This window comes from Syngnathus leptorhynchus, chromosome 11 (assembly GCF_054491065.1).
Source record: "Syngnathus leptorhynchus isolate UIUO chromosome 11, UIUO_Slep, whole genome shotgun sequence".
Taxonomy (NCBI): domain Eukaryota; kingdom Metazoa; phylum Chordata; class Actinopteri; order Syngnathiformes; family Syngnathidae; genus Syngnathus; species Syngnathus leptorhynchus.
In genome coordinates, this window is record NC_141205.1 from 4,588,511 (window position 1) to 4,601,513 (window position 13,003).

The window sequence follows — 13,003 nt, forward strand, 5'->3', positions numbered from 1 at the left end:
ATAATAAATGCCAAATATATTATAACAGTTCTATTCCTATACAAAACATTAATATAAACGTTATAATATAAAAAAGTTTGAATGCATACTGTTCTCAATCAAATGCAAATGTATGCAACTTAAAAGTTAAATACAAAGGAACTGTTTGGAGAGAGCATGTGCACTGCTAACTTTGAATAACTGTTATGAAATTACTATTGTTCATTGCTGTTGTTAACATTTTGTATTCTATCAGTAGCAAGAATGTCAAAAAACAGAATACACCCTGTGTTAACGTCATAGAGTTCAGTACAAAGAAGCATGACTTCACTGCCAAGCTCACAACAATCAAGTATGCACACACATTGTGGTCAAGTCACCACAGCTAGAAAATACAGGGATGTGTTGCTGAAAATTATAATACGTGTGTATGAGTAAGTTGCTTTTGTTGACCTGGTATAAAATCATTAATCATTAAGGAACTGTAATTATTGCCAAAAAAAACCCCGCTATGTTGACACATCAAAGCGTGGGCGGGTCGGAAAGCATTCCTGGTTGTTCATTGGCTGTTGGTGTCACTTGCATGTCTCATTCACCCGGAAGTATCAACAATGGCTGACGCCTTCACAAGTTGAAAACCGTCCCGAACGGTAAATTTTCTTATACTTTTGTTCTATGTGAAACAAAGTTTATAAATCTTCATGTTTTACATTTAAACAAAAAGTGGGCATTTACGCTAACGGTGTTTCGACATTCTTATTATTTTATTAGTGTAACAGTCAAAACGACAGTTGAAGATTCACTAGCTTTGAAGATCTGGTAAGTAATTACATCTCAGTTTATGTAATATAACTATAAGAGACCCGTCGTGTCGCTCGTATGTCTTAAAGGGAACTACATCAGCACAATATAGTCTTGCCCCCCCCAATTCCTGGTGATTTCTGAAATTTCCAATTTGTATTCAAAAGCATTGACTTCATTACTGTTGACGGTTTCTTCCATTTACATGCAACTTAATAGCTAAATGCTGCTTCATTGTGTTTTGTTTAAAACTCTGATCTCTACTATTTGACCCGAGTCTCTCGGTCTCACATTGTTCAGTTGAGCATCATTTTAAGTCAATGAGTAAGTCTGTCATTCATTCAGACAGTGACAACAGAGACACCTCTATGAAGGGGGGGGGTGTCACGTGATCTTGCATTTAATCAAATGACAAAATTACATCGTGATTGTCTTATTTATTCCCACAATTGGCAGTGTCCATGTTAATCCCTCAGGGGCAGGTGCGCTGTAGTCAGCTCCAAAAACTGACTGATGAGTATGTGCTGTGTTTCCATGACAGCTTGGTTTGAATAGCCTGTCAACGCCTCTCAGAAATTGCTGGTTTGGCTGTCATGTGCAACTAGACAGTGGCTGTGTATGTGTGCTGTGTTAAATTGTGAATCAGAGTAAGCGAGTGTGTTTGACTGAATGTGCCAGGATTCTCATAGCAGCCTAATTTTGCTCTGAACTCACAGCACAGTGGATTGAGCAGCATTATGACAGATGGCAAATTGGAGTTAAATTGATTGGGTGGCATGAATTTTACTGAAGTTGTCATTTGGAATGATTCAAACAGACCAAAAGTTATCATTGGGCACTGATGAGTAATATGAAAGATATAGATGTGGGATACCTTGGCAACCGGGGCCTGGTGCGTGATAGATGGGTGCTAGATTTTAATAGTGCTGCGGTATGGCAGAGAGAAAGTCAAGCAATGGCAGCCTGCTTGAGAAGGAACGTCTACATTCCTCACTGTGGGTAAGATTTGATGTTTTGAATTATATGATCCAATGTAGCTGAGCAGAAAATGTACTCAGAGTGAAATCTGGGCCTGTCTAGTTGAAAACCAAGCTGATATACTTGCAGGAATCTAAGAAACAGTTTGTCAGGATTGGTTGAAAAGGGATAATGAAGCTAAATTTAGGGCTATATGAATAAACTTGACTTGAAAATATCTTGTTTTTGATGTCTAGTCCCAAACCATGAATATTGTGGGCCAGTTGGCAGAGACCGTGTATGTGACAGTCAAGGAGTTGTACTGTGGCCTTAATCCCGCCACTCTCACCGGTGGGATCGATGTCATCGTGGTGCGACAGCCCGATGGTTCCTTCCAGTGCTCCCCCTTTCATGTCCGCTTTGGCAAATTGGGTGTGCTTCGCTCCAAGGAGAAAGTGGTAAGTTCCGTCTCTCTCCCATTTGAGTCTGTTTGTTTTCAGTTTTAATGATGCCTTTGAGTGTTCTGCAGGTGGACATTGAGATAAATGGAGAACCAGTGGACCTACATATGAAGCTAGGGGACAATGGTGAAGCTTTCTTTGTTGAGCAACATGAAAACTTGGAGGTGAGACAAAGAAACAAATCGAATTACATGACATGGCTGAAGTGGCCAAACAAAAATTCTGACTTCAAAATCAATCAATGTAGTATGAGTTAGAGGCTAGTTAATTAGTGTCGTCATTTTTTGCAGTCTGAAGTCCCTGCCCATCTCTGCACTTCCCCAATTCCTTTTGACGACCCCCAAGACACTGAGGGGACCAATGACGGATCCTCTCTCTCTGGGTCCGGGACGCGCAAAAAGAGGCGTCGTCGTAAATGCGTGCGCTCAGATAGTCGCCAGAGAGAAGAGGCGATGTCCTCTTCAGATGAGCAAGAAAAAGACAGGGAGTGGGATAACGATCATAGCGGACAAGAGAGCCCAGATAAAGATACACATGCCTCGCAGCTACAAGTCAGGTCAGTGAACAAATACAATTATGGTTTATACGTTTTAGTTTTTCGAGGAGGAGTTAATGTGATTGTTATGTGCTTTGTTTGCGTGTTAAAGTAAGTCAGTGTACTATTCGCTGTCTGAGGAGCCACCCGAGGAGGAGTCGGGAGTCAGAGATACTCATCGACACTCGGACGGGGACCAGTCGCCTGTAGAAAAGTGAGAAAATCATCTCTTCCAGCGTGTGACTGATTGTGACAGGCACAAACACATCTCCTTCGCGCAACAGTGTTTTTGACAGCCGTCCATCCTCCCCGAAGAGTGACTCTGAGCTTGTGGTTAAAAATCAGTCTCCCGGGGTATTGATGCAGTGGAATTGGGGAGGATTTCCCACGGTAAGGCAGGATTCACACACGTGTGCCACGCAGGAGCTCCACATTTGAGACTATCATCGTAATTTCTCTGCTTTTTCCCTTTACAGCCACGCCACTCTGAGAGATCATCAGGGGAGTTGCAGCAATCTGACTCGACTCATTTCCGCACCATTCAAAGGCAAGACTCCTTTGACATGGGCAATAAGCCTGTGAATAACTGTAGCAGAGCGGACCGGGTTACTGTGGTCAGACCGCAACCCAGGACACAGTCCCTGGACCTGAGTGCCTACACTTCACAAACGGTTCCCCTGACCTTTGATGAACACCTCAGCTTTACCACCTCAACATGGAGCGGTCTGTCAAAGTCTGAGAAGGATGACTCTGAAGACGCCACAGTCAATCCTGACCAAGTTGGTGACAGGATTGATGCAGCTGAAGGCCAAAATGATGATAACAGTCAGCCCACTGAAGACATGATGATGGAAAGAAATGTAGCAGACAACGCAAGCATGGAAACGCAGGAGAGTGGGCAGACGGAACCAGGCTGCAGCAGTAGCGCAGCCGTTAGCGAGGGCGACAGTGGCATCGATCCCTGCGCCGAGGGAGGGGAAGAAGATGGCCGGGTTGGATTGTCTCACTTTGCATCCCCAAAAGATGAAGACGCAGACAACATGTCTGCTGAGGAGTTAGCAAACTGCGCCGAGTTCTCAACCAAAGAGGAGCAGCAAGACAAAAAGAAGGGTGAGTGTCAAAACTATGGTGAAGATTTGCGAATCTTGAATTCAGGTTTCAAGTCTGGATCTTTTTAGCATGCGTAAATGTTTACATGTTCACCTGTGCACTTTTGTAGGCAGACGTAATCATCATCTTGGAGCGACGGGTATTTACCTGGATGATCTGACTTCACTTGACCCTGAGGTTGCAGCACTCTACTTCCCCAAGAGGCAAGAGCACTAAAGTGTTTTGTACAGTGTTGTGAAAAAAGTATTTGCCCACTCCTGTTTGTGTATTTGTTCAAGTTTTTATTCTATCAAGTGTCTCGCACTATTGTCTGTAGTGAAACGGAGAATTGCTCCCCTCCTGTCGTCGAGCAAGGCTCCGGCTCAGCAAGTCAGTCTCCGCAATCTATGGGCGCGCTGGACAGCGGTACGGAGTACTTGTCAGATTCTGCCCCCGACGGCACAGAGGTCAGCATGTCCCTCTGTGGTCATGTTGGCGACACCAGCCAAATCACCAAAGGTAAATAAGTGTGAGTTTTTGCCATCTGAGCATTACTGTCTATGAAAGTGTCAAATCTGTCTTTTGCTGTTTGTCCAGAGAAGTTTCTGGAGCACTCTGTGTCATACCAGGACTTTGTCAACAATCCAGGAATCATTGATGACCCTAATCTAGTGATCTGTATCAATTCCAAGTAAGTTTTCAAGTTTTTTCATGAGGATTGACTTGTATTGTAATCAAATTCATGCCTATGTTTGCCAGCTATTATAACTGGGCAGTGGCTGCTCCAATGGTTTTGTCGCTGACAGCTTTCCAGAGGAATTTACCCAAGGTTGGTTTGTTGTTGTTGTTTTTAAGAATAATTCCTCATTTAAGCCTCTTTCATTCACACTGAGGTTCCCACAATAGCCTTAACTGCTAGCCAGACATTTATCTGTGACATCACACACCACGGTGTGAAAATTCTGAGCAAACCAATCGATGTGTTTGTATTGTGTTCTCTATCCTTAGAGTACTGTTCAGAGCCTAGTTAAGGACAAAATGCCTAAAAGGTCTGGGCGCTGGTGGTTCTCCTGGAGGAGAAGAGACTTGGACAACAACCAGGTTGCTGTTTTTGTATTTAAAAAGTTGTTTTGAAGACTGATCATTGACTGAAACTGTCTTTTGGTCTTTCAGCAAGAGCCTCAGAAGAAAGACGACCAGGAAGTACAGGGTGGGGGTCCTAACACAGAAATGTACGTATGTTTATTATTAAAATCTTTTTGGCTGCCCTTTTAGTTAAAGCACAGGACAAATGTATTTAAATTTGTATTTCTATGACGCAGTGCAGTTCTACCACACACCTAATAATGTTTTTTTCCCCTTCTCAGCGCTACACTGGAGGATGCAGATGAAAACGCAGTGGCAGGGCTTGGTCAAAAAGCCGTCCTTACTTCGAGCATGTCGGCAGACACGCTTCGCACCACTCAGTGTCTCACTCAGTTGTACCGCAAATCACTTCGTCTGACTTCTGAACAAATAGTAAGCAGACACCTGCATGTCCTCTTTATGTCGATAATGTGTGACTATACTTAACTACCTTTTGTCACTATGCTTCATAACCAGGCAAACTTGAATTTGCGCGAAGGAGTCAACAAGGTGATATTTAGTGTGACCACTCAATACCAGGGCACCTGTCGCTGTGAGGCCGCCATCTATTTGTGGAACTGGGACGATCGCATCATCATATCAGACATAGATGGCACAATCACTAAGTACACAGCTGTCTCTCCTCGTGCTATGCTTCTAATTGGTCTTCTGACTCAACCTCAAATGAAAATGCTTTGGGAATTCATTTTTTTGGACAGGTCAGATGCTCTGGGACACATCCTGCCTCAGTTTGGCAAAGACTGGACACACAAAGACATAACCAAACTCTACCACAAAATTCACCAGTAGGTACACTGTATTTGTGCGCTGTTGTTAATAACAGTATTTGCATACCTGTTGAAATGACTCTTTCTGTCATTGCAGAAATGGCTACAAGTTCCTGTATTGTTCTGCGCGGGCTATAGGCATGGCCGCCATCACTAAGAACTACCTGCAGTGGGTCAACGACAAAGGCACTGTTCTTCCAAAAGGCCCAGTACTGCTGGCCCCAAGCAGCCTCTTTTCTGCACTGCACAGGTACAAATTCTTTCCTGCAAAGGATAAGCAGTATAGAAAATGGATGGAGGGAATTTTGCAAAATGGTTGTGAGGTGGATGGATAGAATATTTCAGAATGTGTGTCATTCTAAGAGTTGTTGCTCAATTTCTTGCTCTATTGGAGGTTACTCACGAAATGATCTGTCGTCCCATCTGCAGGGAGGTGATTGAGAAGAAGCCAGAGGTGTTTAAAATCGCTTGTCTCAGTGACATCAGGGATTTATTCAATCCCAGGAAACAGCCTTTCTACGCTGCCTTTGGCAACAGGACCAACGTATGCACCCCTGCATATTTTCTCTTAGTCGTATAGGAATATGCATTTCTACAAATTGATTATACAATTCTATTTGCATGTGATTGGTACTCGCCCCACCCACAAATATTGAAACATTGAAATGCATTTGTAAGGACGTAACCATTAAATCCTAAAACTTCTCCCCAAAATGCTGATAAACATTCAATACATATATGATAGATTAGCTTCAGGTAATACTGAATACTTGCCCATGGTTTGTGCAGGATGCTTACGCCTACGGGAAGGTGGGGGTGCACAACACCAGAATCTTTACCGTCAATCCAAAAGGAGAGCTGATTCAAGAGATGACCAAAGGAAACAAGTCCTCGTGAGCTTTGAGCCTTTTCTACAGCGATTGTGGGGGTAACACCTGTGCGCTTCACTCCCCCATTGTTGTTCTCGTTTGGTGTAGTTACAGCCACCTCGGTGAATTGGTGGAGCATTTCTTCCCGGAGGTGGACGAGAGCGGCTCTGCTGCTTTCTCGTGTCCCGAATTCAGCAGCGTCACCTATTGGAAGGATCCACTGCCACAACTGGACCTCGACACTCCACTGTAGATACACCACACCAACATAATCATCATCTGCCTTAATATTTACAACAATGTGTTACAACACCTAATAACTGCCTTTGATTGACTTCCCGGTGGTGTTATCGAGTCAGCATTAATTACACTACTCGGACTGATAACGTACAATCAGTCCAATGTTAATCCTAAATATGCAATTGTTCAAGTAATATGTTGCCTTTGTTTTTATTAGTTGCGATGACATTCATTCCGATTCTTTATGCCACGTACCTTTCACTGCGTCCAACATATCAGCTCAAAGTATAAGCCAAAAATGATGCTAATGCCAATTATTTGCGTGTGTGATGGGACCATTGGAAGCACCAAGCAGTGACATGACGTTCCTGTTGAGTGGACGCTTGATACCGTATCTGCATGCATGGGTGTGGAGTTGTATACGTTGTGCTTTGGCATCTACTATTAAGTTATTTAACATGAATGGTTTTCGGAGATTATTTTTTTTTTTTTTTGGGGGGGGGGGGGGTCTCTGCTGTTTTAATTGTTTTAGTATACCCATGGTACTAAAGGATTTAGGTATGGCAATTACTCCCTACTCTCCATACAAAGTGCATGGTTGTTTTGTTATGCTGAAAATGATTGATTTAATCATTTCATAGAGAATGGCTGTGATGGCAAGTTGAAAAATCACCATGATAACAAATGGCACATTTCACATTCTTCCTTTTAGTGACTACTGCACTACAACATTCAGAAATGTTTGTACACTGTGAATGAGGGAGATGCTTTTATTCTGACATAATGTCCCAAGAATTGAGGAAAATTGCAATGTTTTTTATGGTTGTTTAATGACACTATTTATTTTCTCTGCGTACTTTTAATGATACAAAAATGGAATTCAATGGAGGTGGTTGAATGTGCGGTTTTAAAAACAAAATGCATGGCAGGTATGATGCATTTGAAATAAATCCATCTGTTTTAATACGTGTTGTGCCCTATAATATTAAGTTGTTGTTTTTTTACATTTTTTCCCCCCACAAATTTTTACTTGTTTTTCCATTTTTTTCCCCGCAAATCTTTATACTGTTTGTCAGTCCAAAGTTTTGTATTATCATTATTATTAAATCATTGACCAATCTAAAGTGTTGAAAATGGCTTACAACTATAATGCAATTATTGGACAAAGTACCTTTTTCTGGACATGTTTTCGTGAACAAAAACAAACAGTACAATGACGTCACTGTACGATCTCGCGAGGTTTACTACGCGAGTCTGCAAAATGTCATCTGACATTCGGGGATATATTCTCGCCCAGGCAACTCGACAGAAAAACATGTCCAGCTTTATCTACTAATCGAGTGTTGTGTGTCGTTTTTGGAGCAGCATGTGAATCACACGGCAACGCTACATGATTTTACCACAACGTTTACAGCACGAGTCTTCTCAAAAGGTAAAAAAAACCCGGTGTGTTTTGGGGGATTAGTGTTGCCGCCTTTCTCGTGTATTTTTCACTTTTGTTTCGGTCCAAACGAAATTGCTTGAGAACATCTCATTCGCAAAAACCCTCCCGTTTCTTGCGTAAATGATTATTTAAAAGGATTCAGCCCACTTGTCAAAATCCACTAACGCTGACAAAGAGGCTAACTAGCTGTTTCGGCTAACAACGCTGCATGAAATTCCATCCAAGTATTGTGTTAAAACTGCCAACACATTGACGATTATGCCACCCAAGGTAGGTTTTAATTATTACATAAACACAGGTCGATTTTAATCAATTAAATCAACATTGTCATGTGGTTGTTACGACAGAACATTTAATACGCGGTGACACACAAATACTAGAGTCCAACTACTGACACTTCTCCTTTAGTTTGCATTTACGACTCTCACATGGACACAAGGGCTTGTTACATAATGTTTTGAATCAGAACCTGTGAGAGCAGGTGCCTGCCTAGTACCAAACAGAATATCTGTGGTGAAGAATGCTTGGTATGTGGATAGCTGTGATGTATTCATTTCAATGACAATTCCTCCCAGAAAGAGAATATCTTACATTGTTTATAATTCTATAAACTCTCTGTGTCTGTGTCTCTACCCAGGCAGAAAAATCATGCTAGCCACTCCTGTGGTTAGGTTTGCTCAATACAATGGCAGCATCACATCAGCGCCACCGGACAATACATCTGTATTCCCCACCTGGCTACCTGATTCAGAATCTAATATCAGCAAGCCTCATAAATGTCTACAAATTCTGTATGAGGATGTTGGTGACTCCAGGTAATCAAGTAACCACAAATGAAAACACAAATGAACAATGATGGTGTTCATGGTCTTTATGCTCGCCTTTCTAGAGTGCGGTTCTGGGACATCACTCTCCTCATACCCAATGTGGCCTTCTTTGTTTTCCTGATGTGGAAGCTGCCATCAGCCAGGGCAAAGATTCGGGTCACGTCCAGCCCAATCTTCATCACCTTCTACCTGCTGGTAGGACTCGAAACATCGAGTAGAGTGGAAACCTGTGGTGCTGGTTGACCTCAGAGCTGTTTTTTTCCCACTTACTGTTAGCATGTCTTTGGTTTTCTAACATGTTGTTTTGTATGTCTCAGGTGTTTGTCGTAGCAGCAGTTGGAATCACCCGGGCCATTGTATCAATGACTGTCAGTGCATCCAGCTCTGCTACCATTGTGGACAAAGTAAGGAAAGGAAAAGGAATCGGCAGTTAAACTTGTCTTTTTAATAGATATCGTTGTTAAAAGAACAATCAGATTAAGTTCAACAACCCAACATTGTTTCTTATCGACGGCTGTTGTATTGTGTAATAATTCCAAGCAGCTGTCAATAGAAATGTTCCCCTTTTTTCACAGTATTGGCCAGAGGGCCTGATCTGAATCTCGGCATGTCTTTGCAAGGTTTTTGCATAAACAAGAAAAAACATGGCGACATTGTTCGTTGAGCATTTCTCTACACAAGAGATGTTCCTTGAACAAACAGCAAATTGTTTAGTAATGCTTAAGAACAAGTACACAGTTATGCGTGTCCTTTCTTGATGAGAACATAGCTGTTTTATCACAGTGCATTCTCCTGATCTCTGTTGCCATTCTCCCCCTCTTTTTTTTTTTTCTTTCAAAGGTATTATGGGAAATCACCCGCTTCTTCTTACTGGCCATTGAACTCAGTGTTGTCATTCTGGGACTGGCTTTTGGTTGGTTTTTCTTATAGTTCGACTTTGCATTTCATATGTTGCAATATTGCACTTGTGGGTGGTCCTCATTGAAAACGCTAAAATGCATTTTCTCTTTTCTTTTGCTGTGACTCATTTTGTATTTCTAGGTCACCTGGAGAGTAATTCTAGTATAAAGCGGGTGCTGGCTATCACAACTGTGCTGGCGCTAGCATTTTCCATCACACAGGTGATATCAGATGATAATACATGTAATAGTGGAGCATCTAAAAAAACAAGTGCAATTAACTTTGGTATTTTTTGTTATCCTCCTCTCTCAAAGGGTATTTTAGAGATCTATTACCCAGACAGTCACCTGTCTGCCGAAGATTTCAATATCTACGGACATGGAGGGCGACATTTCTGGTTGGCCAGCTCCTGCTTCTTCTTCTTGGTTAGTTATTCAGTGGGAAAATGAGGGAGAGGGATCCTATCAGCCTTCACTTTTCAGCATCATTTATGTCTTTCCTAGGTGTACTCTCTGATTGTGGTCTTACCTAAAACTCCAGTGAGGGAGAGGATATCGCTACCATGTAAGTTGGAATGGTGATTGGCAAACTCGTGTCCAGTTTGCTTCCTGCTTAGTTTACAAGAACAGAAGATCATATGACACAAAAACAAAAGAAGAGGAAATGTAATGTGCAGCACGGATTGAGTTTTGAAATGCGCTCTGCATGTGCAGCTGTGAGCGCAATTTAATACATTTGACAGCCTTGTACTTGTTGCAGAGTATAAGCCTTGGAAAAGACATTTTGTTTCTCTAAAAGTAAATGAATGCCATGAAGATTGTTGTATTGAAACGTAGGTATTTCAATTCTTGCCAGAGAGTGTTCATCATGGTAAACTTACTGTCAACACAGATGCTGAGACAGATTGCATAATGCACATACAGAAATTGTCAAGTTCAACTTTCTTTAACACTGACACATGACACAGCATGTAAAGCTTTTGAAAAAATAGTTTTATTGTCATGACTGACAAGAGTGCTTCTGGTGGTTAGTGAGTGCGGTCTATAGAAATGAAGGAGGATTATTTTTTACAATGTGTTATTTTTGTTTCCTCGGTGTAGCCAAGAAGAGTTTCTATGTGTATGCTGCCATCTTGTCGTTGTTGAACTTCATCCAGGGCCTTGGCAGCGCTCTTCTTTGTGCAGGAATCATCGAGGGACTCTGGTGAGCAAGAATACCTGCACAACATGGATTTTGAATACGTGCATAAATATTTTGAAATAGGTGGCACAACAATTGACATGAATCTTTTTTTAAAGTGACAGGCAGACAGAGCCATTAGGATTTAGTGGAGCTCTTTTTCCTACCTGCCTAACGTGAAAGCCTAACTTAGTTTATTTTTGATCCAGCTGTGTGGATGTCACCACCTTTCTCTACTTCTCTGCTTTCGCACCACTGATCTACGTCACATTCCTCAAAGGATTCTTCGGGTACGTGAGAAGAATCGCACAGACCGAAAGTGTGCCGAAGGCTAACCAAAAATGATTTTCTCTTGTTTTATCTCGCCCGCAGCTCAGAACCCAAAATCCTGTTCTCTTACAAGTCCCAGGTGGATGAGGCAGACGAAAGCGACGTCAACCTTCCGCCGACCGTCGCTTCAGCACTGGGCCGCAGGGAGCTCACCGAGCAGGGCTTGTACTATTCGTCCACCCAGTTTGACGGCTCGGGTCCCGGCGGTACGGGGGTAGTCGGGGCGTATCTCGACGATGTTGTTTCGGGACCTTATGGATCCAGCAGCATCAACAGCATCGATGCCGATCATTGGAGACCTATTAATGTCTAATTACTTTCTGGGGCTCAACTTGAGCGTGCGCAACTGAGGTGAAGAGTCGAGCAGAAAATGTAAATGTGCTGTTTCTATGAGACCAACGCGTTAGAGATATGGACGAAGTAAGGAGGGACCGTTTTCTATCCATTTATTTTACGGACCCTGACTCTTGTTGACAGATTTTTTTTTTAACACTGTTGCCAGTGTGCCCTGCTGCTGTAGCTTGTCGCTCAAGCTGACCTTTTTTTCTCAGCAGATATTCTCTCATTCCGCTTTTCTTCTGCGATCGCTTTGTCCTCAGTGAGGAAGATTTCTTTATGACACCAGTCTTAACATGTCTTCAGAGAGTATGGTTTGTACATTCCCATTGAAATGGTTCACAAACTATCTCCCACCAAATATCAATTGTCTCTCCTCAACTGCTATTTGTCAATGTAATCGGCAACGTCGTGTGCTTTTGACGGGTATATTTCACCGTTTGAACTAATTGCTGTCGTGTTAACAAGTCAAAGTGTCGTGTGTTGCTTTGTGATGGGGAAGTAGATTGAATATGCATTCTGTGGTTCGGATCAACATCAGCCCAACACACCTTGTAAACCTCAAATGAAAGTATTGATAAAAGTCATTTCAAGAAGCTATCCACAATTCTCTCCATCTGAGCCAGAAATGCCTAATTTAGAGAATCTTTTTTCTCTCTCCTTTTTGTCAAGGGCAAACCTGCCTTGTATTTGTCCCACCTGTCATTGTTGGTTGTGTGAGTGCTGGGAAGTTCTTTGCAGTTAATGTGAATGAATATTTGTATTAAAACTACATAGTATTGACCACGGTAACCTGCATACTGAAAACATACGGCAAGGTTATATGTGAATGTATTATTTTGAGGTAATACAGAAAAGCATTCTTGACCTTTCGATTCAAATTGGGCTGAACAGCGTTCCCTGTCTAGAGCAGTGAACAGTAACTCTGCTTTATTGTGCAGATTAGCTCTAAAATGCTTCTTTAAATTGGATTCCATTAATTGTAAAATTGCTATTTCCTGACAAATCATTCCATGCTATATACAATAAAAATGATCACAGTTTTCCATTGTCTCTAATGAATTTTTCTAGTATTTCTTTAACTGGACATTTAATTTGGTTAAAAAAAAAAAAATCTATAAATCTTTTTTAAAATTGTAATGT

The 13,003-nt window shown here is 41.9% G+C and overlaps 2 protein-coding genes across 6 annotated transcripts; both read left to right on the plus strand.

Moving 5' to 3' along the window:
* Nucleotides 1-569: 569 nt before the first annotated feature.
* Nucleotides 570-7,982, plus strand: LOC147048953 (phosphatidate phosphatase LPIN2). 5 transcript variants are annotated; one of them, XM_085923976.1, is made up of 21 exons: nucleotides 577-629; nucleotides 751-798; nucleotides 1,995-2,195; nucleotides 2,267-2,362; nucleotides 2,489-2,754; nucleotides 2,846-2,947; nucleotides 3,018-3,123; nucleotides 3,210-3,843; nucleotides 3,953-4,046; nucleotides 4,160-4,341; nucleotides 4,420-4,513; nucleotides 4,582-4,651; nucleotides 4,831-4,923; nucleotides 4,996-5,054; nucleotides 5,190-5,340; nucleotides 5,425-5,573; nucleotides 5,667-5,753; nucleotides 5,833-5,985; nucleotides 6,165-6,279; nucleotides 6,525-6,628; nucleotides 6,713-7,981. In XM_085923976.1, the coding sequence occupies exons 3-21, from the start codon at nucleotides 2,004-2,006 to the stop codon at nucleotides 6,855-6,857; spliced, it is 2,892 nt and encodes a 963-aa protein (XP_085780102.1). In that variant the 5' UTR covers nucleotides 577-629; nucleotides 751-798; nucleotides 1,995-2,003; the 3' UTR covers nucleotides 6,858-7,981. The 5 variants fall into 5 exon arrangements, with proteins under 5 accessions (XP_085780101.1, XP_085780105.1, XP_085780102.1 ...); XM_085923975.1 differs by lacking the exon at nucleotides 751-798 and having other exon boundaries at nucleotides 570-629; XM_085923977.1 differs by lacking the exon at nucleotides 577-629 and having other exon boundaries at nucleotides 639-798.
* A 90-nt stretch (nucleotides 7,983-8,072) lies between these two features.
* tpra1 (transmembrane protein, adipocyte asscociated 1) lies at nucleotides 8,073-12,904 on the plus strand. The gene is made up of 11 exons (XM_085923981.1): nucleotides 8,073-8,276; nucleotides 8,926-9,103; nucleotides 9,178-9,310; nucleotides 9,433-9,519; nucleotides 9,956-10,028; nucleotides 10,157-10,236; nucleotides 10,330-10,440; nucleotides 10,519-10,579; nucleotides 11,116-11,218; nucleotides 11,404-11,484; nucleotides 11,567-12,904. Exons 2-11 carry the CDS (start codon nucleotides 8,937-8,939, stop codon nucleotides 11,835-11,837), a joined length of 1,167 nt encoding a protein of 388 aa, XP_085780107.1. The 5' UTR covers nucleotides 8,073-8,276; nucleotides 8,926-8,936; the 3' UTR covers nucleotides 11,838-12,904.
* Nucleotides 12,905-13,003: the final 99 nt, after the last annotated feature.

Bases quoted from the DNA above. Each gene is read 5' to 3' on its own strand.
- LOC147048953 (XM_085923980.1), top strand. From the start codon at position 1,714: ATGGCAGAGAGAAAGTCAAGCAATGGCAGCCTGCTTGAGAAGGAACGT. The intron at 4,924-4,995 runs GTTGCTGTTTTT...TTGGTCTTTCAG, and splicing joins GAGACTTGGACAACAACCAG to CAAGAGCCTCAGAAGAAAGA. The intron at 5,055-5,189 runs GTACGTATGTTT...TCCCCTTCTCAG, and splicing joins GGGGGTCCTAACACAGAAAT to CGCTACACTGGAGGATGCAG.
- tpra1 (XM_085923981.1), top strand. From the start codon at position 8,937: ATGCTAGCCACTCCTGTGGTTAGGTTTGCTCAATACAATGGCAGCATC. The intron at 10,029-10,156 runs GTTGGTTTTTCT...TTGTATTTCTAG, and splicing joins CATTCTGGGACTGGCTTTTG to GTCACCTGGAGAGTAATTCT. The intron at 10,580-11,115 runs GTAAGTTGGAAT...TCCTCGGTGTAG, and splicing joins GGAGAGGATATCGCTACCAT to CCAAGAAGAGTTTCTATGTG.